General features: G+C 47.8%; 1 protein-coding gene across 2 annotated transcripts in view; it reads right to left on the bottom strand.

Annotated features, from left to right (window-relative positions):
* The window catches only part of PRKCSH (protein kinase C substrate 80K-H), an 84,400-nt gene that overhangs the window by 39,093 nt on the left and 24,977 nt on the right, over positions 1–20,330 (bottom strand). For both annotated transcript variants that reach the window (XM_053296511.1, XM_053296512.1), the window contains exons 7-12: positions 19,547–19,676; positions 18,135–18,219; positions 14,915–14,993; positions 10,977–11,063; positions 2,009–2,167; positions 339–435 (exon numbers count right to left, since the gene is read on the bottom strand). In XM_053296511.1, coding sequence (XP_053152486.1) covers positions 339–435; positions 2,009–2,167; positions 10,977–11,063; positions 14,915–14,993; positions 18,135–18,219; positions 19,547–19,676 — 637 coding nt within the window. The remainder of the gene's footprint in view (positions 1–338; positions 436–2,008; positions 2,168–10,976; positions 11,064–14,914; positions 14,994–18,134; positions 18,220–19,546; positions 19,677–20,330) is intronic.

The raw sequence follows: 20,330 nt of genomic DNA, 5'->3' as shown, positions 1-20,330 counted from the left end.
TCAGTGACTGGGAGTGAAACCAGTGGGAAAAGCTAAAAATCCTAGACTGGTGCTTTCGGGTGTTTGGACTGAGGGCCAGCTGAGGCCAAGCCCCTACATTTCACAATTACCTTGCAAGGGAGGCGACTGCGATTTCTATTTTACAGAAGAGCAGCAGAGAGTGACATCAACTTGCCTCCTCAAGAGCAGTTTTGTTTTACTATTTCATCAACTAAAATCAAGAAAAATGGCTACCTCTTTTCTACATACCTTGTGGTAGACCAGCTTTGGTTTACCAAACAGAATCAGGGACTTCCCCTTCTACTTTCTAGGACATATTTTAAAAAAGAACAGCCTACCATCAATTAGAGCTTGTGTAGCTTCATCATAAGGGGGCATCTTCTCCAATTCATCCTCCACTGCCTTGTCATCAGATGACGGCTTGGGTGAGGGGACCTGCCGGGACATCAAGTCACTTTTAATGCCATTGTCGCTTTTCACTCAAAACCCACATTGACGCACACTGAGCAACAAAACAAAACCCCCCAGCATGTTAGATGAAACAACTGAAGATAAGAGATTGATTTATAGATGCCAAGTGAATAAGAGCTTCACATACAAGGGTACTATTACCCTGCGAGGTGGAGTAAGAAAGAAGAGCAGAGCCAGGCGATGGTTAGTACTTAACTCACCACTGATACTAAATACCACAAGTAAATATATTTGGACAGACATGTGGTGCAAATTTTTTTTAATTACTGCTCTTTTCACATGCACCACCACCGGAAATAGGTTTTGAGTGACAATCTTGGGGAGGGGGGGGGACATTTAAAATGTCCCTCAACAGTTTAGCACAGAAGTTGTGCTTTCCCTGTACTGTCCAACAGGAAGCTCCTGCTTCAAGTGTTTTGGAAGAGGGTGAGAATTAAGAATCCTGCATTTATGGAGATATACATATAAAGTGGTATACAAATGTGATAAAAATGGTAAGATCTTCTAAAATCTGAACTTATAAAACCTTTGCAAGATGTTATGCAAGTGAAACAAAGCAATGCATCCTTTATTCTGCCTGCACTTTGTACATGAGAGGGAGCAAGTGTGCAAGATCAAACTTGATTTTTTTCTAGCTTGACTGCTGTGGACTGGGACTTGTGCAACACTGGAGGGCAAGAGGTTTCCAGCATCAAACAGGAATCTGGGCTCAGGGGCTCTCCCAAATCCCATCAAGTTCCTAATATTAAGCAGAAACAGCCTACATTTGCATGTTTTTGCCTAATAGAACCGAGAGACTAGTAACATCTTTTTAGTTGCTGAACCTTTCCTCTTAGGACAGAGTGCACCAGACATGTGTTTGTTGAAATTTCATATTGCACTCTCTTCGAAGGGCTCAGTACATCAAACTGCTATATAGTTGAATGCATAAATCCATGCATATATAAATGAATGCAGAAGGAAGGAGAACATGGGAAAGAATAGTTTTAACTCCAAACTCAAACCCTGCTTCCCCATGAAAGTAATCTGTCTCCTACCGAAGGCTTGAAGGTGTATTATGCAATGGAACGGAATGTTCACGAACTTAGACAGTTAACAGAGAAGCAGGTAGGCAGAGGTAATGGTGGGGGATAGAGGAGGGCTTGAACAAAAAGAGTGGAAAATGTATCCGCTTGAAGAACACTCTCTCAGGTAAGTCACAAGCCCTCATGCTTCTGAGGGTGAAAGGTATATAAAATCCCTATGTTCTCACCAGTGCTGCCCCCGCCCCCCGCAACACCAAAAAACCCAGGAAAAACAGTTACATATTAAGCAAGTCTCAGAGCAGATACTCTTGTCTGTTGCTAACTTTGATTTTTCCCCCCATCATGCTCAGTAACAGGCTCAGGTAAGACTTGCACATCAGGGATGTACTGCAATGTTTTGTTGTGGATCCATTATTGTATTTTCTTGTTGTGCATGATTTTGAGTAATTAACGTTGAGGGATGAACATCCCTGTTTAGTTTCCTTGCAGACTTCTGCAACTCAATATAGTACCTTCACTTCTTCATCATTGCCATCTTCATCTGGTTCTTCCTCCTCCTCCTCTTCTTCATCGTAGTCCTCATCAGGAGGTAGCTGGTCCACAGGGGTATCAGGCTGAGTATCTGGGTCCTCCTCCACTGGGGCCGGTGGTAGTTGTGCATCAGCCAAACTCTGTAGAGAAAAGCCTGCGCTTAGGCAAACCCACGTCCAATTGCTTTACTTGATTAAACTCAGATCTGCTCTTTTGGAACTATGAGAGGCAACGAGTATGAATGCCACGGATGTCAGCTCAAGAACACCTGCATGAGAAGAGGAAGCTGCCTTCTCATAGGATACTTCACAGGCAGCTTCATAATGGGCAGGAAGGGCTCCTCTCCCCAGTAGTACAGTAGGGGATGGCCTAAGATTAACACATGGCAGAAGTTCTCAGGAACCTGCTCTAAGCCCACAGTCCAAGGTAGTTCTGCCAAAAGCATCAGTCTTCATTAGTGCTGCAGCATTAGTCAAAGCAATCCACAAAATTATCAAAGCCCAAACAAACTACTTCTTCCCACCACCTGCCCTTCACCCCATCTTTTGAATCACATATAGCCTTGGGGGTCTGCAATCTCATACCACATGACTGGGAGTAAGCCCCACTGAATTCAATGGATCTGGCTCAATTGGGGGGGAGGATGAGTGGGTAGACTGCCCCCAATTGTTCCCCGCCCCCTGGGCAGGGAAACTCATGCATATAGTAGGCAATGAAAAATACACAATGATATATTAATAATGAACAAAAATGTATTTCTAAATGTACATCAGCGAATCAGTTTGTGTTGATCATGTGGACACAGCATCAGAGTAATTGGGAATTGTGCAATATTGCAATGGATGCATGGCCTCCAGTTTCCAGAGAAAGGAATTTCAAGAATATGGAATAGACAGTGGGAGCCAAGAACATCTTCTAGTACAGAAAGCAGAAACTAAGTTCTTGGTACCAGCCCTATACAAATCATCTCATGAAAGATGTGTCTGACCTTGCCTGTCCGGTCCCTAGCCCTAATCCTTGTAGAGGAAGTGCTGCAAAAATAGCAATGCGAGATTTAATGCTATTCTAGAGCACAACACTCTAGAATAACTTCCCCCACTGCCAATTTAGTCTCTAAGACTATATCAAAAATGGGAGGGAGGAGTAGAAGATAAGATCCTTTAAAGGAAGAAACACTAACTAGCATGAAGATTTTGTACTACTGTCACCCTTTGGGACAGCACCCATTTATAGTGATCCTGTTAGCCCTGCCTACTGTAATCAGCACAATTCTTTTGTGGCTGGCAGATATCAGGCAAACTAGTTTTAGTATATCCAACTCAAAAAGCCTCCTTCTGGAAGCACCCCATATTTACCTTTGGGCTTATGCAACACCCTGATTCTATGGAAGATCGATTCAGTGTGAGAAAAAGAGTGTCCAACAACAATACACTGCATGTTGAAGTGACATCTATCTAAAGCAGTGTTCACTCCTTCAGAAGAGTGGATTCAAAAGGCAAATGTTACAGTTGCCACTATTTATCAAAATAGCCTCTCTTTTCTAGCTCCTGTGCCTGGTAAATAACTGTGCATATTTTGCCTTTTGAAAAACAGGGCTTTCACATGCACACCCACCCACGCCTTGCAGCATCAGTCTTGCCACCCACCCACGCCTTGCAGCATCAGAAAGGGACATGTGTGTGAATGCATCGTTCTAGACTGGAGCATTGGTACTCACCGTGAAGGCTTCTTCTGGCTGCTGTTGTAGAGGACAACTCCCTGGGGTTATCATCCCATGCTTGCTCCAGGGCAGGACGTATGCTAATTAGAAAGCTATAAAAGGAGCCAGATGGTAACCCCACCCAGTTCTTGTAGTCAGCCAAGCTTCAAACGGAAGGAAACTTTAACACACATATGACTAGAAAAGGTAAGCAAACGGTAAACAGGTAATAAAAACAGATAATAAGAACAGGTAAAAAACAGCAGGAAGAAAGAGAACCGCTCCCCCCGCTCAGGAGTCTGGGACCGCATAGGGAGGATCAAGTTGTCCTCTACAACAGCAGCCAGAAGAAGCCTTCACGGTGAGTACCAATGCTCCATTCTCGGCTGCTGTGTGAGGATAACTCCATGGGGACATACCATAGCCAGGTGACCCAGGGTGGGGGTCCCAGGCTACTGAGGGGGAAGGACGTGTTGCAGAACCCTTCTGCCAAAGGCAGCCTGAGCAGAGTGTATTGTGTCCATCTTGTAGTGCCTGGTAAAGGTGGACGGAGACACCAACGTGGCCGCTCTGCAGATCTCCTCCCACAAGGCATTGGTGGAAAACGCTGCCGAAGTGGAGGCCGCTCTGGTTGAATGTGCTGTGACTCACGTAGGTAGGGGCAAGTGCTGGGTCTCAGACGCCAAAGAAATGCAGGCTCTGATCCACCGACCGATGACTGCTGAGGAGACGTTTTGGCCCATGGATGCTGGTAGGAAGGAAACGGATAAGGAGTCCGTCGTCCTGAAGGAGGCGGTTCTTTTAAGGTAGGTCTTCAAGCAGCAGCAAACGTCCAGCTTATGCCACTCCTTTTCCCTGGAGTGGACAGGCTTGGGACAGAAGGAGGGCAGGACCAAGTTTTGAGACCTGTGAAAAATGGACGCCACCTTGGGCAAAACTGAAGGGTCCGGGATCAAAGTCACTGAATCCGCGGAAAATATACAGAAGTTGGGATTGGAGGATAGCGAGGCTAATTCTGAGATCCTCCTGGCCGAGGTGACAGCCACCAGGAAGGCCAACTTCAGGGAAAGGATGCGTAATGAAATGGACTTGATGGGCTCGAATGGAGGCTTGTGGAGGACCCGCAAGACCTTGTGGAGATCCCACGTAGGGAACCTGTGCACTATATGGGGGGGGGATGTCAGCGATGCTCCACGAAGGAAACGCTTTAGGTGGGCGTCAGACAAGAGTGGCTTGCCCTTGAATGGGAGTAGGAGAGGAGCCAAGGCCGCAGCGTGTCACTTGATGGTATTGGCCTTGAGGCCCTTGTCAAGGCCGTCCTGCAAGAATTGCAGCAGTTCTGGTAGGGAACACGCCCTCGGGGCCAGGTGCCTGTTTCTGCACCATTTGAGGAAAACTCTCCAAGTGCACTGGTATATGTGGTGAGTGGAAGAGCACCTGGAGGCCATCAGGGTGTCCAGAAAGCTCTGGGAGTAACTGAAGCCCTTTAGCAGTTCCCGCTCAAGCGCCAGGCAGCAAGCTGGAACCAGGCGGGATCCGGATGAAGTACAGGATCTTGCGAGAGAAGGTCCGCAGAGACTGGAAGCAACACTGGAGGGCTGGTTGCGAGGTTCAGGGTCTCTGGGAACCATGGCCTGCGGGGCCAATGGGGAGCCACTAGAATCACTCTGGCCCTCAGGAGCTGGATGCGCCTGAGGAGTCTGCATAGGAGCGGCACTGGCGTAAAGGCGTAAAGAAGGGTCCTTGGCCAGGGAGCCGTCATGGCGTCTGTCTGTTCCGCCTGTGGACACTAGAACCGACTGAAGAACAGTGGAAGCTGAGCGTTGCTGGGAGTGGCAAACAGGTCCACTTGAGGGGCTCCCAACCTTTTGGACAGGAATTGAAAGGCTCCATGGCTCAGAGCCCACTCGGCTGGGTGAATGTCTTGCCGTCTCAGCCAGTCCGCCTGCACGTTCAGCTCGCCCTTCAGGTGAACCGCTAAGAGGGAGGACAGATGGGACTTGGCCCATTGCAGTAGCAGTACTGCCTCCTGGTGGAGGGAATGAGACCTGGTGCCACCCTGCCGATTGACGTGGGCTTTCGCCGTCACGTTGTCGGTTTGAACCAGAACATCCTTGCCCCTCAACATGGATAGGAAGGCTCGAAGGGCCAAACAAATTGCCCAAAGCTCCATCCAGTTCATGCTGTGGGCCGACTCCTCGGGAGACCACTTGCCCTGAGCCGACTGAGAAAGGCAATGGGCTCCCCATCCCCGAAGGCTGTGGTGATGAGGATCCGAGGGGGTCCAGGAAGGGCTTTCCGGTCTCTAGGTTCCTCTTGCAGAGCCACCACTGGAGTGAAGAGCGAACTTCTGGGGTCAATTGAACCCTCTTGCATGACCTGGAGGTGATGTCCTCCTGGAAGGGGAGAAGGAACCACTGCAGACAACGAAGGTAGAACCTTGCCCAGGGGACAGAGTCGATGGAGACAACCAGGAGACCCAACAACTGAGCCAGATGAAGGATGCGAGGCCTGCTGGTCGTCAGGACCTTCGATGTCATGGCCCAGATCTTGAGTCTGCGTTCCTCTGAAAGAAACAATCAGTCCCTTTGGGTATCCAGAACTACTCCCAGGTGTTGGAGAGTGAAAGAGGGAGATAGATGACTCTTGGTGTGGTTGACCTGGAAACCGTGGGTCGTCAGGGCCTCTAGGGTGACCCGGACATCCCACTCTACGTGTTCTCGTGACAGGACGAGCAAGTCGTCCAAATAGGCAAAAAGGCGGACCTTTTGTAGGCGGATGTAGGCTACTAGAGGAGCCAGCACCTTTGTGAATGCCCTTGGGCCAGGGAGAGGCCGAATGGAAGGGCTCGGTACTGATAATGTGCTCCCCTGTAACAGAATCTGAGGAGATGGCGAGATAGGGGGTGAATGGGGACGTGCAGATAGGCCTCTGTCAGATCCACAGATGCCATAAGATCCCCGCGGTGGAGCAGAGAGTCTCCATTCGGAACCTGTGCTTGTGCACCCACTGGTTTAAGGCCTTTAGATCAAGGACTGCCCTGTAGGTGCCGTCCCGCTTGGGCACGGTGAATAAGATTGAATAAAGCCCTTGACAGTGTTCAGGAGGAGGGACCGGCTCTATAGCTGCAATGGCTAACAGGTGGTCTATGGCCTGCTGGAGGATTCTGTGCCTTGTGGTGGATTGCGATGTTGGGGTGGGTAGAAATCTGTTTGGCGGGAGGCCTGACAATTCTATTGAATATCCCTCTAAGACTGTCTTCAAGACCCATTTGTCTGTGGTGGACGCCTCCCAGGCATGGTAAAAGTGGGAGAGGCGCCCTCTTATCTTTAAAGAGTCATTGTGATTGACGTGGTTTAAATTGCTAGCCCGGCTGGGCTCTCAAATTGGACTTGGCGGGGAAGTTTCCCTTTGGCCAACTGGGGCATCTGAACCTGTTGTCCCACTCACGGGGGCGAAAGGAGGAACGAAAGGAACAATACTGTTGCTGCTGCAGTTGGCCTCTACGAAAGAAGCGGCGCTCGTCCCTCTTAGCTGTGGTAGGAAGGGCCTTCTTTCTATCTTTGGTTTCTATGAGGATGTCCTTAAGGGCCTCATCCCCGAAAAGCTTAGTCGCTGAGAAGGAAACCGCCACCAGGTTGGCCTTTGAGGACGAATCAACCTGCCAGTGGTGGAGCCAAAGGGTTTGCCTAGCAATTACGTTAGTAGCTGTAGCCTGGGCCCCAAAACGTACCGCACCTAGCGTGGTGTCAGCAATGTAGGCTTGTGCCTTCTGCAGCTTTAGCGCAATCTGGCGGGACCTGGCTGGATCTGGGGGAGGGGACTGAAGCAACTCATCAGTCCAGAGCAGCGCTGCCCGGGAAATAATAGAGGCCGCTATGGAAGCTCTAATAGAAAGGGAGGTAAAATCGTTATTTCTCTTTAACTGTACCTCGATCCTCTTTTCAGCAGGATCTTTCAGGACCGACTCTCCATCTTGTGGCAGGACCGCCCCAGAAGTCAGGGTGGCCACATGGGCATCCACCGCAGGGGTTTGAAATTCTGAAGCTCCTGAAGGCACAAATGCATAGTGCTTGTTGGCTAAAGGCGAGACCTTCTTCTGAGCTGCTGGCACTTGCCATTCCTGCTGTAAAACCTCCAAAAAGGTATTTGGCAAGGGGAACAGGAGTTCTGGTGTGGAATATGTAGGTAGTACCAGAGATTCCTTAGAGGGAATCGCCCCAGATTGAAGACCTTCAGTAGTGAGACCCAAAGTGTGCATGGCCTTCAGAAACAATGTGGAGAAGTCATCTGAGGGAAACAGGCGCTTAAAATGGGGCATGGGTTCCCCTGGCCCTGTCTGCCCGTCTGACCACTCCCCTTCTTCCCTAGAATCTTCCCCCAGGTCCACCAAGTCAGGGGCGGCCTCCCCGGCAACTGCAGCCCCAACATGGCCAGGAGGGAAATGGGGTGTGTGTGTGCAGTAATCCGTTCCAAACGGGTAGGGGACTCTGGACTGGAATCCTCTGAGGAATGGATCTGGGGGGTGCAAAGAGTAGAGGATTTAACTCCCCCACGCTCCCCATGCTGGCCCTTTCTCTGCTTCCTGTGGGATCTTTGATGAGGGGAAGAGCTGGACTCAGAGGGAGAGGATGAGGAGGAATGCCTCCTCCGTTTGTGGCTCTTCTTCCCCCCCCTTCTCTGTTGCAGGGCCTGGGATAGCACATTGTTGATCCAGAGCTTCCAGGCCTCTGGCATATCTTCCCCTGGCGCCACAGGGGTGAAGGGGGCGGAGGCAACCTGGTTGCCCGGCAGGGCCTGCCCAACAGGCTCAAGGAGTGGGGGGAGAAGGGGGGGCTATCCCCCGGCAAAGCCTGTCCTGATGCTAAAGGAGGGGGTTGGAGGCGACCCTGAGTTAACCCTGCAACCCCTGGGGACTGCCGCTCTGGCTCACCCTCTGCCGCTTGGGCCGTGGACTCTTCCTCCTCCCCCGATGAGCCGGTGGCCTCCGAGGATCGGACCGCAGCAAAAGCTTCCAGTACCTGGGCCCTCCTGCGCCGCCGCTGGGCCCTTGCCTGGTCTGCGTCGGCCTCGAAGGCCGAGTCAAAATGGCGGCTGTTGCTGTGCGCACCCACACATGCCGCCACGGCATGCTGGTCCTTCGAGGCGCCCGCTCCCGCAGTGGGGAGCGGCGCCATGGATGGCCCTTCACCCGGAGGGGATGCAGTGGTCCTGGGCGCAGCTCAGGCATGCTTGGCGGCGGCCACGCTCACAGTGGAGCGGTCCGCTTTCGCCGTTTGTGCCCTTGCTTTCTCGGTTCTGGGCCTAAGGCCCTGCAAGCAAAGCACTCTGCTCTGCTCCATGGCAGAAGGAGGGAAAGGACAGAGCGAGGCGCGGTAGGAGGGGAGATGCAGGCGAGAGGAGAAGGAAGAGCTCGAAAGCTAAAGAGGTGTTTTTGTTTGTTTTTGAATAAGGTCAGAAGTGAGGCTGAAGAGAAAACCAGGAGTGGAGTAGGAGCAATTGAGAGAGGACTTATCTGAGGCAAGAAGGAAGGAGAACAAGCTGAAGCAAGGCTGAGAGTCCTTTCCTGGAGCTAGCAGGACGAAAAGAACTGGGTGGGGTTACCATCCGGCTCCTTTTTATAGCTTTCTAATTAGCATACGTCCTGCCCTGGAGCGAGCATGGGATGATAACCCCAGGGAGTTGTCCTCACACAGCAGCCGAAAACAGCTATTTCTCTCGCATTGGAGGAACCAAGGATTACAAAAGTATTCTCAAAAACAGACAGGCCACAGTTAATGTGAATATCCATCCCCACCATACATAATGGCTATAATAATGAAGAAGGCAAGTCCAGACACCACTAAAATCTATAACGGCTGCTACTATTTCTTTTGGAGTGGATGTTCTTTCCAGAGTTGCTCAGCAAGCAAGAGCAAGAAAGTAGGACTCTTGTGTTGCTGCCATCAGGGATAGTTTCTATCCTGGAACAGCTCCAAGCTGCCAAACACAAAGAACACAACAGCACAAAACGCCAGGCTAGTCAAGGCCAGATCTACCAAAGTCAGTATCTCCTGACCGTGTTCCATCCCCCACTACAGGGGGGATGGAACAATGACCAAACACCTTGTGAGAGAGACAAGCCGAAGTCACCACCTGCTCCTGCTGCTCCTGATTCAGTTGGACTGTTTTTGGTTTAAAGTGTCAAGTGATTAATAATTCTATGGCAGTTTGTTTCTCTTATGTGCTGCTTTGGAGACTCTAATAAAAAAAAGCAGGATAAAAATCAAATAAATAAAACCACTTGGTTGCATACTGATGCAAAACTAAGCCACTACAGTTTTCCAGATAAATATAAAACCATTCTAGGTGAGAGTCCAAGTTGAACGTTGCAGCCAAAGTCTGCTGATGCAGAAGGAATAGAAACAATTGTTCAGTCAAGTGCCTGAAGAAGGTGGAGAAAGAAGGGAACTATAGGAGAACCTCGATATTTGTGGGGGTTCCATTTTCCACATTCACTATGGATATAGAAACCATGAATAGCAAGTCATTGGGGGTTAGGTTCGCGGAGGCTCGGAAATTGCCCCCAGAAGGCAAAAAAAGGGGTTTTAAAAGGTAAAATAAAGTGCCCTGCCATGCTCTGCGGGCCTCCAGAAATGCCCCCTGAAGCCAAAAATCATCAGGTTTTTTAGCTCCCCCCTCCCCCACAACTCCCCCTCAAGTAAATGAGCCATAAAATGGCTTCTGCACTCAAAATGGTGGCCAGAAATGACCTCCAAGGTCATTTCCGGCCACCCCCTGCCCGTGGACACATGAGTTTAGCCCCCATTTTGCTGGATTTTTATTGCGTATAGAGGTCAGGTGTCCATTACCCAACCGCGGATATGCAAATTCGCAGATGCTGCATCCTCGAATTTTGAGGTTCTCCTGTATGAGCTAGATGATGCATTCACATTCAAAACTGCAACTTCACTCATGTGAGTCACTTACACAGAGTGATTAAGTGATAACGGGTTGCATTACCCTCTGTCAATTCCCTCCAAAGCTAGGTAGGTACACATGTAAAAGAAATGTAATTTCTTCACTTAATGGGAGCCTTTCTCAAAGCCATTCCAGCAAAAACTGCTTGATACCTGGTGCTGGGAGCAGGCACCTGGGAGTCCTTAAAAAAAATAAAAATTAAAGAGCTGCCCTTCAGATGTTGATTCCCACAGAAGGATCGCTTGAGCTACCTGGTGCTGTAGTAGAGGAAAACAGATTGGCACACTGACCTCTGCTTTGTACTTCTCTTTAATTGCCACCCACACTGTGTCCTGGAAACTGGCTGCATCTACCTGCAAGGAGTTGCCCAACAAGGTCTGAAAAAGAAAGACACACTTGTTCACAAGGCTGTTTTCTTGTTCCACATGTGTTTAGAAAAAACATAATCAATTTTAATGTCATATTCTTTTTTGTATACCACCCCAAACTTGTTCTTCAAAATCCTTAATTCCACTGAAATCAGGAGGAAAAGGGGTGTTGTCTCTAAGTAATAAAGGCAAAAACAGCCGTTTCTAAGAATCTTTGAGATCAAACAATACAAACAATAAGACATAGTGCGATCTCCAAGGTGAGAGTGAAAACCTTGGCCCTTACTCCCCAACTGCGAGATCTTGCAAGGAAAGTGATGGATTTACTCTATACATGCACCAAGGCACTATACAATATTACTATTTGACAAGTTCGAAGGCTGAAATCTAGTTTAAATTAGGCACACATCAGTCAAGCAGGCCTCTTCCCTCCCCTTCCACTAAACAACATTTAGTTAGGCTGTTAGGCAATGCTGAGGCGGAGTCAGCTGTTGTGGTGCATGTCGGCACAAACGATGTTGGGAAACATAGTCGGGAGATCCTGGAAGCCAAATTTAAGCTGCTAGGTAGCATACTGAAGTCCAGGACCCCCAGGGTAGTGTTCTCTGTTCCACGCACAGGGCCAGCAAAACAGGTGGAGCTGACGAGTCTCAATGTGTGGATGGGATGGTGGCACTGGGAGGAAGGGTTTAGATTTGTTAGACACTGGGATATATTTTGGGGCAAGCAAAGCCTGTACAAAAGGGACAGGCTCCACTTGAACCAAGAAAGAACCAGACTGTTGGTGTTTAAAATAAAAGAGCAGCTTTTAAAATGATACCAGGGGGATTGCCAACAGGAACTGGGTCCAATCTGGTTTGGCAAGCAAAATCTCCCAAGGTGCAAATTTTTCAAATAAACCAGAAGGGGACCAAGTAGAACCAGAAGTAGAGCAGGTGGAAACACATGACAGCTGGTCAAAAAGGTGATCCCTGGCAAATGATTTTCAGCTGCACGCCTCCTTTGAACATGAAAGATCACAGCTATCAGGGTTCACAGCTGCTTGTGATGAGATGTGTTTTGATATATGTTTAAAGAATGCTTAGTGCTATATGGTTGTTTGGGTTTGGAATGTTATTTGGGCAAGAAGGGGTTAAAACCCACATGAAGAATCCAGTAAAGAAAAGCCCTGCAGCCAAGACTGGGAAATTCCCTAGTGGGGAGAGGGATGGGAGGCAGGGGTGGGGGTGGGAGTTCAAAGTGTTCAGTTAGGAAGTAGTTAGAGTTCAGTTGTTGAAGTAAGCAGTTGGAAATGAAAGTACAGTGTGTAAAAGTGATGTACAGCCTAGTAAAAAGCCCAGGCAGAAAGAACAAAGCATTGTTCTGTATCAGTGTTTCTCAACCACTGGGCTGCGGACTGGTGCCAGTCCACAAGGTGTTGGGTACCAGTCCATGAGGCATCACTAATAAAAGTCACCCCCCAAAAAAACAATTTTGGGCTGGCAGGAGCTCTCCAGAGTTAGTTTCCATGCCTTTGTTGCTGGATAACTTTCATTTCGCTTCCTCAAAATGAACATTATCCAGCAGTGAGGGCTGTCTAGAAATGAGCTCTGGAGAGCAGCCTGACATTGTTTGTTTGTTTGTTGGGGGGGCGGGACGGTCTGGGGTGTGTGACTCCCTTACTAACTGCTGGTCCGGGAAACGGCGCATGAATAATGTCCATTACTCCAAAAACGTTGAGAAACACTGTTCTGTATAATATGTCTAAAGAGGATCAGCTGTGTGAACTGTGAAGAGAAACAGCTTAAAAGCAAATATTCTTATGGAAGTTGTATATACCTGAAGTGTATGAAAAGCTTCTGCAAGTCAAAACAGTCTGGTAATTAAGCAAGTAAATTGCCCAACTTTCTAAACAGAGAACATCAGACAGACAAACTTCTATTTTATTCATCCTTCAAGAATCGGAGTAACTTAGTCAGCACTCTCATGCCTACAACACAGTGTTACCTCTTCCCAAAAAGGGCCTTTTTATGTTAACACAATACTAGCACTAGTTATGTTCCCTGGCAATTGCACATCCTCTAATTCTCAGGGGTTAACAAAAAAAAAATTGTGCCTTTTGGTTTTCATCTGGAAATAAAGGAACGCTGACCAGAATAAAAGCCATAAAATAAGTTCAAATAAGTGCACTGGAGAAACTTCCCTCATGACACTTCGATTCTGCAGAGTCATACAAAAACTTTAAACGGTGGCAGTGAAATAAAGGAATGCTGACAAGAATAAAAATAATAAAATAAAATTCAAATGCGTGCACTGTATAACCCCCCACCCCCATTGACACTGCTATATACCTATCATTCATGAATATATCTGATCTCCCTTTTAAAGCCATCACATCATCTTGAGACACTGAATTCCACAAGTATGCACCATATTAAATAGCACTTTTGTCCACCCTGAATCTACTCCCAATCAGTTTCACTGGGGAAACTCCTATGGACAGAATGCTACAGAACTGGGATGGGAGTTCCTAGCTCAGCAATCTGCTAATTGTTGAGCTATTGAACTGAAAAGACTCCCTAAAGCAGATGCAATGTTAATGCCACCTGGTAGACTCCACAGACAAGGAACGTCACTCTCTAAACAGACCACTTCTGCTCTGCAAATCAAATAAAAATATCCATGTCCTTGTATTAATTTTGTTTATACTGAGGCTTTCTCCTCATGTATGCAAAGAGCTGAGATTCAGAGAAAACAACCCTGCAAGGACAAAGAGATGAGAAAGTGAGAGCCATATGAAGTAGAATGAGGCCTGTTCCAAGTCAAGGTCTCGCCAACTACTGGCTGCCCCACAACTAGAGAACTTCTTCTTTTTCCTGGTAAAGGTAAAGTGTGCCATCAAGTTGATTTCGGCTCCTGGCGCCCACAGAACCCTGTGGTTTTCTTTGGTAGAGTACAAGAGGGATTTACCATTGCCTCCCTCCTGCGCAGTATGAGATAATGTCTTTCAGCATCTTCCTATATCGCTGCTGCCCGATATAGTACCAGCAGTGATTCAGACCGGCAACCTTCTGCTTGTTAGTTTCCCTACTGCACCACTTAAGGCAGACTAACTCAAATCCAAATATTTCAGGAAAGGTTGCAAGAACCCTCTTATGAATATTGGGGTGTTTCTTTTTACACTGCAACCCATCACTAGCCTCATGGATAGAAAGTATGCATGTCCAAATAAAGCTTTTTTGAGCTGGCTAATCGGTCCAACCTCCTGAAGCTGCAAGGCAGCACCTTCTCCATAGTAATTCATCACTTCAATCCCAACTGCAGCATCCCCCAGAGCAAAAATCTGCACAGCAAAAACGTACCGGCTCCTCAAGGAAGACTACCAAATAGCACAACATATGAAAAAGCAACACTTCAAGGAGATCCCTATTCTTTTCCTGGCTCCAGTCATGTTCAAGCACTAACCAAGAAAGAGCTAAGGAGACGGGCAAGGGCAGAAGGTTCCAGAAGAGTGTCTGTTAAACCCATATGAAAAGGCATGCTGAGAAAGGCTGGCAGGCAGGTGTCCTGTCAACTAGGACAGAATGTCCTCAGCAGGACACCAGCTGACATGCCTCATCCCATCCTCACACAAGTGACTCCTACACAAGTTCCAAATTTCAGGAGGTAATAGCAACAGCCTGAAAGTGAGAATATTCTTTAGTTTTATACACAACTTTGCCACTTTCCAGACTTTACGTTTCCTCCAAGTAATAGGTATTATCTTTTCAAACCTGTGAGGGAGAAGGAAAGGACAGCCCCAAAGCACACAAAGTGGTTGAAAAAAAGAGTCATTGTTTGCATCAGGACAGCCTACTTTCACAGTTACAATTTTCTTATACCTGGGCTTCGGTTTCTGATAGAACCCCATCACCATCCACGTCCAGTTCAGTGTGTGCCTGAAGTTCAGCAACAGACACCCTGAAGACACAGGAAGACAGACAAGAAATTAGAAAACTAGCCAAGTCTTCAATATAGCAAATTCCACATAGGAACTGCCACATCACTTGTAAGCATTTGTTTTAAGCAAAAACAAAAAACAAAAACCCCAAGTTTTTAGCCCATAAGAACTTTGGAAGCCTACAAGGCATTTCTTGAAGATGCCTGAAGTACAGGGTCTCTTGTCTCAAGGCAAAACATAGCTCCAGGCGGTGCTTCGTTTCCCTTATGTGCTAGGGCTTGGAAATCATGGACATTATCAGGTGATTACTGCTACCTGAGCCAACACAGCCCTCCTTATGCAGTAGCTCGCCAAAATGGAGGTAAGGCCCAGCAGATGGAGGTGGTGCACTCTCAGCAGTGCAAATGTACAGAGAGGCACCACCCAAGAGCACACACCCCTGACTCAGAATTGCTGCTTAGACTGCGGGGGGGGGGGGCGGCGTTGAAGGCTGCCCTGTTGCCGAAGCCCGGTGTGGAAGGCCTGGATCTGTTCTAGGAGGAGCACTATGACCTAAAACCTTGATCCCTACCACCAAGGAGAAATGAGGGAATGAAAAAAGGGCTGAAAACAGTCTCTTCCCACTGTGCACTCTGGTTTACATGTCAAAGAGGGCGTAGTTTTCTTCTTATCTTTTGACTCTCTGGGGATTTATTTTAAGGCCTCACCCCCAAACAATTTCCCCCCATTGCAGGGTACTGCTGTGAGGCTGCCTCTAGAGTCAACCTGCCAATATTTCAACCATAACTTACAGTGACCTACTACTGAAGCCATTGCTGACCATGATGCAAGGTGAATAGAGTGGAAGCTGAGATAAAGGTCTGCACTTCATAAAATTTTATGAGTGCTTGCCTCATGCGAGTGGTACCAGAGTTTGGTTCTTGTATTAAGCCATCTAGCCAGATGAGGGGTGCCCTGGCTACCATAAAGACAGCTGCAGAAGCTCTCACTGCTAAGGCAGCCAAATCATGAGTGCACCTCACGGCCCCTTCCAGGCGTTTATCAGTGGGAGCTTTTAGGGCGGGTTCCCCATCCCAGGCGAAGACCGATCTCAAATCATCACCACCACCAGAGCATCTGTTGGGGTGGAGGGAAGGATATAATTTGTTAGCTATTGCTGAATTCTTTCTATTGGAAGTGGGAAGTTTTCATTCCACTTTTGATGCCTCCATGAAAAACAACAACTTTGGAATTGGCAAGAGTCACATTATTCGCCCTTGGGTTAGGAAACACCAGTGCACTTTTACTTGGTGGCTGGGATTCCGGAGATGTGGGTGTAACAAGCCCCAAATTATGTAGAGCCATTCATCAGTGGAGCAAAGTCCAAATAGTGGGAAAGTCTATGTGAAGCCTCTGAACCTTCTGGTTCTTGCCCGTCAGACCATTCCCCTTCCTCTCAGTCTGGGTGTTCAGGGCCTGGCACACCAGAGGGTCCCCTGGGCCCTCTGGGGAACCTTCCTTTGTGGGGGGTGGGCTCCTTATCCAAGGGGATAATAGGTCCCAGGGCAGAGGGTTCTGAGGGGTCCTGCTGGTGGGGGGGGGGCGGGTCTCTGGTGCCCTGGGGCTGGGCCTTCACGGGTCATAAGAACAGCCCTGTTGGATCAGGCACAAGGTCCATCTAGTTCAGTACCACTGTTCCACACAGTGGCCCACCAGATGCCTCTGGGGAGCCCACAGGCAAGAGGTATGTGCACGCCCTCTCTCCTGCTGTTGCTCCCCTGCAACTGGTATTGAGAGGCTTCTTGCCTCTGAGGCTGGAGATGGCTCACAGCCACCTGACTAGTAGCCATTGATAGACCTGTCCACCATGAATCTGTCTAAACCCCTTTTAAAGCCATCCAAGCTGGTGACCATCACCACATTCCATGGCAAGGGTCAGGCAAGTCAGGGCCCAAGAGTTCAGAAGAGTGTACACTCTTTTCCCTTTTGCTTAGATCTAGACTTCCCTTTTTTAGATTTCTTAAAATGTGTTTTTGTACTTTTTTTCTGTGCCTGCCTCCGGGAGCTCTGCCCCTAAAAAGAGGATGAAGCGCTTGAGGGAGAAAATGGTCTCCTTCCAGCCCACTTTTTCATTGGTCATAACGTTCAAATGAGTGCACCAGCATATCTACAAATCTGCATATCTACAATAACACCAGATGGTCTGTAGGCATCTGGTTTAAAGTCCACTGAACTGGCGTAGGCTGGGAAGTTTCAGACCCCCTCAGGCTTGCTAGGGCAGGGAGGGAGCAATAGCAGCTGGCAAGGAAGCTGGATCTTTCCCAGCAGCCATGGATTCCACAAGGCTTGGGAGAGCGGGTGGAGGTGGTGGCGCTGCTTCTGTGGCTCAGGCTGCCCCAATGGCAGGGAGTGGAAGTGAGGCGGCTGCCTGGTCCACTCCCCCCAGCACCTTTGCAGACGTTTGCCTGAACTCAAAGCTGGATGGCGGGAGGTTGAGGGTTTGGAGCTCTCTGGGCAGTTGCGGTAATGCAGCCTCCTGCGTGGGTTACCGGCTGCCTGAATGGCCTTTGGAAGGCCTTGCTGGTGCTTTCCCTTCGGGGCCCTAATGTGAACTTTGCATTTAGATTGGTCCATGCAGCGAAGGGAAAGAAAGAAGAAGAGAGTAGGAGCGGGGATGGGAGCAAAACTGAAAGCAGAACTAGAGCTAACCTCTCCACTATTTTTCTTTTGTTTCTTTTTTTAATAAGATAGAGTTTTAGAAGATCTTGAAACAAAGCAGTCAAGAAGAATACATGGGAAAAGGTGAAGAAACAAGGAAGCAATCAGAGAAACTGAGAGAGAACTGCCTGGAGCCAAACGGAGGACTAAAAGAACTGGGTGGGGCTAGGCTCCCCTGGCTCTTAAAGGCTTCAACTTAATTTACATAGTCCTGCCTTCAAGCCACGAGGAAAAGCATAACCCACACTGAGATGGCCTTGGATTGCAGCAGCAAAGAAAGGGCCAGTTACTCTCCCACTACTAAATAAAGAAAGTCATCATGTTAAAACGGTGCCTCTTTAACCAGTTAGCAAGACAAAAACGGGATATGTGGTTAGGTCAGCAACTGTGCTGCTAAATGCATTGACCACAGGTACAAGAAGAGTCAGATCCAGCTACTGAGAAGAAAATCACGTTAGACTTACACTCCATCTGCATTGTCATCCAACTCCTGAAAGGCTTCTCCAGCTTTAGCTTGGTCCCTTTTCGCTCTTTCAGCTGATTTCTGTTCTGTTGCAAAGCAGATACGTTTCCTTTATCAAACACTATAAGCTGACTAGGATCGAAGTCTACTCCTCCTCCACACAGCCATTTTTTATTTCTGTGTAGACACCAAATCCTGCCCCAAGACCTTGCTTCCCAAGCCACAATATTATTATTATTATCTTGTTTACACAGTCAGACAGGTGTTATTGACTGGTTTGTTTTATCCAGACATTGAGTCCTTCCCAAGGACCTAGGATGGCTGAATTTTATTGTCAATGTTGTTGTTGTTATAGATATTGTCGCAGAATATAGGCTGTTCCCAGTAAAGCTGCTTTTTGTAATTGGCTGATGGTGATTTCTGTGACCCGTATTATTATTATTACATTTATATCCCGCTCTTCCTCCAAGGGGCTCAGAGCGGTGTACTACATACTTTGAGTTTCTCTTTCACAACAACCCTGTGAAGTAGGTTAGGCTGAGAGAGAACTGACTGGCCCAGAGTCACCCAGCTAGTTTTCATGGCTCAATGGGGATTTGAACTCGGTTCTCCCCGGTCCTAGTCCAGCACTCTAACCACTACACCACGCTGGTGTGGGATACTTTGAATTAACTATTGGGTGCAGTGTTCTGTATTTTATTTTGTTGGTTTCACCATGTTGTATTTTTAATGTGGTAATGCCCAGAGCATGTCCAAGGGTTGATTCAAGTTATTCCACACCAGATTAGAATCATCCAATAAAAGCTCAGAGACCACAAAGGTAGGGTTCTACAGAAAGCAAAGCAGTCAGGATCAACCCTACAGGAATACAAGCAACAAGTTTCCTGCCACATGTCCATCATGAGGAAAAATTCCTTACTTCAGGAATATTACTCTCTCTTATGTGGGGGCAGAGGGAATAGAAGAAAAGTGAGTCAAGATACATTTCTTTAGCCATGTAATATCCTGGAACAGGGTCAATTCATCTGCAATCATTTTCTCACCCACTCAGGACTTTCAAAATGTGTTGAAGAGCTTCTGTCAGAAGCATCCGCAGATTGTCTGTTATACAATAGTGGAAGCACCTCTAAAAGTTACATAAAATTGCAGGGGAGAAGGGAGACTGTGATACATGATAAATGTCTACAGTGTCCCAACACTGTTACATGTGCACTCCTGCACTAACTACTGCATAAATAACTCTTTCTCTGCCATGAGACAACTCATTGCCCACTGTAGTTCACAATACTGTATCACTTCCTTTGGCCTCATCTCATGGAATTGAAGGTCGTTTGTCAGCAATGCAGAGACCCACCACTGTGCCAAAAATCCCCTCCTCCACCCCCCACCCCCAATATGGCCCAATGCACTCACCCTCCCAGGCATTTTGGTGGATATCCTTGGCTTCCTTTTCAGGCTTCTCAGCAGCTTCCTTCAAGGATCTCAGAGTCTCCACTTGCTCTTCCACAGACTTTTTTCCTTCCTGTAGCTCCTGTAGTTTTCTCTAGTGTAGGGGAAAGGCCAATTCAATAAATTCCATGCTCAGGCACAGTTGTTACCACAAAAGCTAGTCACCTCTTGCATCAGTGCCAGGGCAGCTGTTCCTGTATACTGCGTAGCATGGGACTCCACCCAGACCTTCTGTCATCCAGAATTCGCTAAGCATACAGTCAAGATCCAGTTTCTGGCTTTTGCCTCCTTTTGATGACTTGAAAACAAGCCATAGCCCATTGGGCTTTATCTCCCACCACCTTCAATTCCCAAAGAAAACTAAGCACAGAACACTCACAAGCTGGCATGGATCATCCTTGGCTCATATTTTTTTAAAAACAACAACCCAAAAACTGAACACACTCAAAAACAAAACACCAAGTGAACAGAACCACTCAAAGCTCTATGGTTTGAGACAGGAATGGAGCGGGGGGGGGGATTGTGGGCTATAGATGTGTGAAGTCAAAATAACTGCTTGCTTAGAGACATGGATGTAAATGCCTCTGTGATTACCTAATTGCCTACGAGCCATCTGGCCAGTTCTCCTCAGATTTGTTTATTGCTCTCAAAATGTGTATCAGAAAAGCCAGGGCCAAGCGACATCCTTCACCTGGAATTCACACCCTCCCTTTTTCTTCCGGCTTGCCTCCCTTCTTTGTTCTGATTA

This window comes from Hemicordylus capensis, chromosome 2 (genome assembly GCF_027244095.1).
Source record: "Hemicordylus capensis ecotype Gifberg chromosome 2, rHemCap1.1.pri, whole genome shotgun sequence".
In the NCBI taxonomy this organism is placed as follows: Eukaryota; Metazoa; Chordata; class Lepidosauria; order Squamata; family Cordylidae; genus Hemicordylus; species Hemicordylus capensis.
The sequence above is the reverse complement of the archived record's forward strand: the minus strand, read 5'-3'. Positions and strand labels throughout refer to the sequence as shown.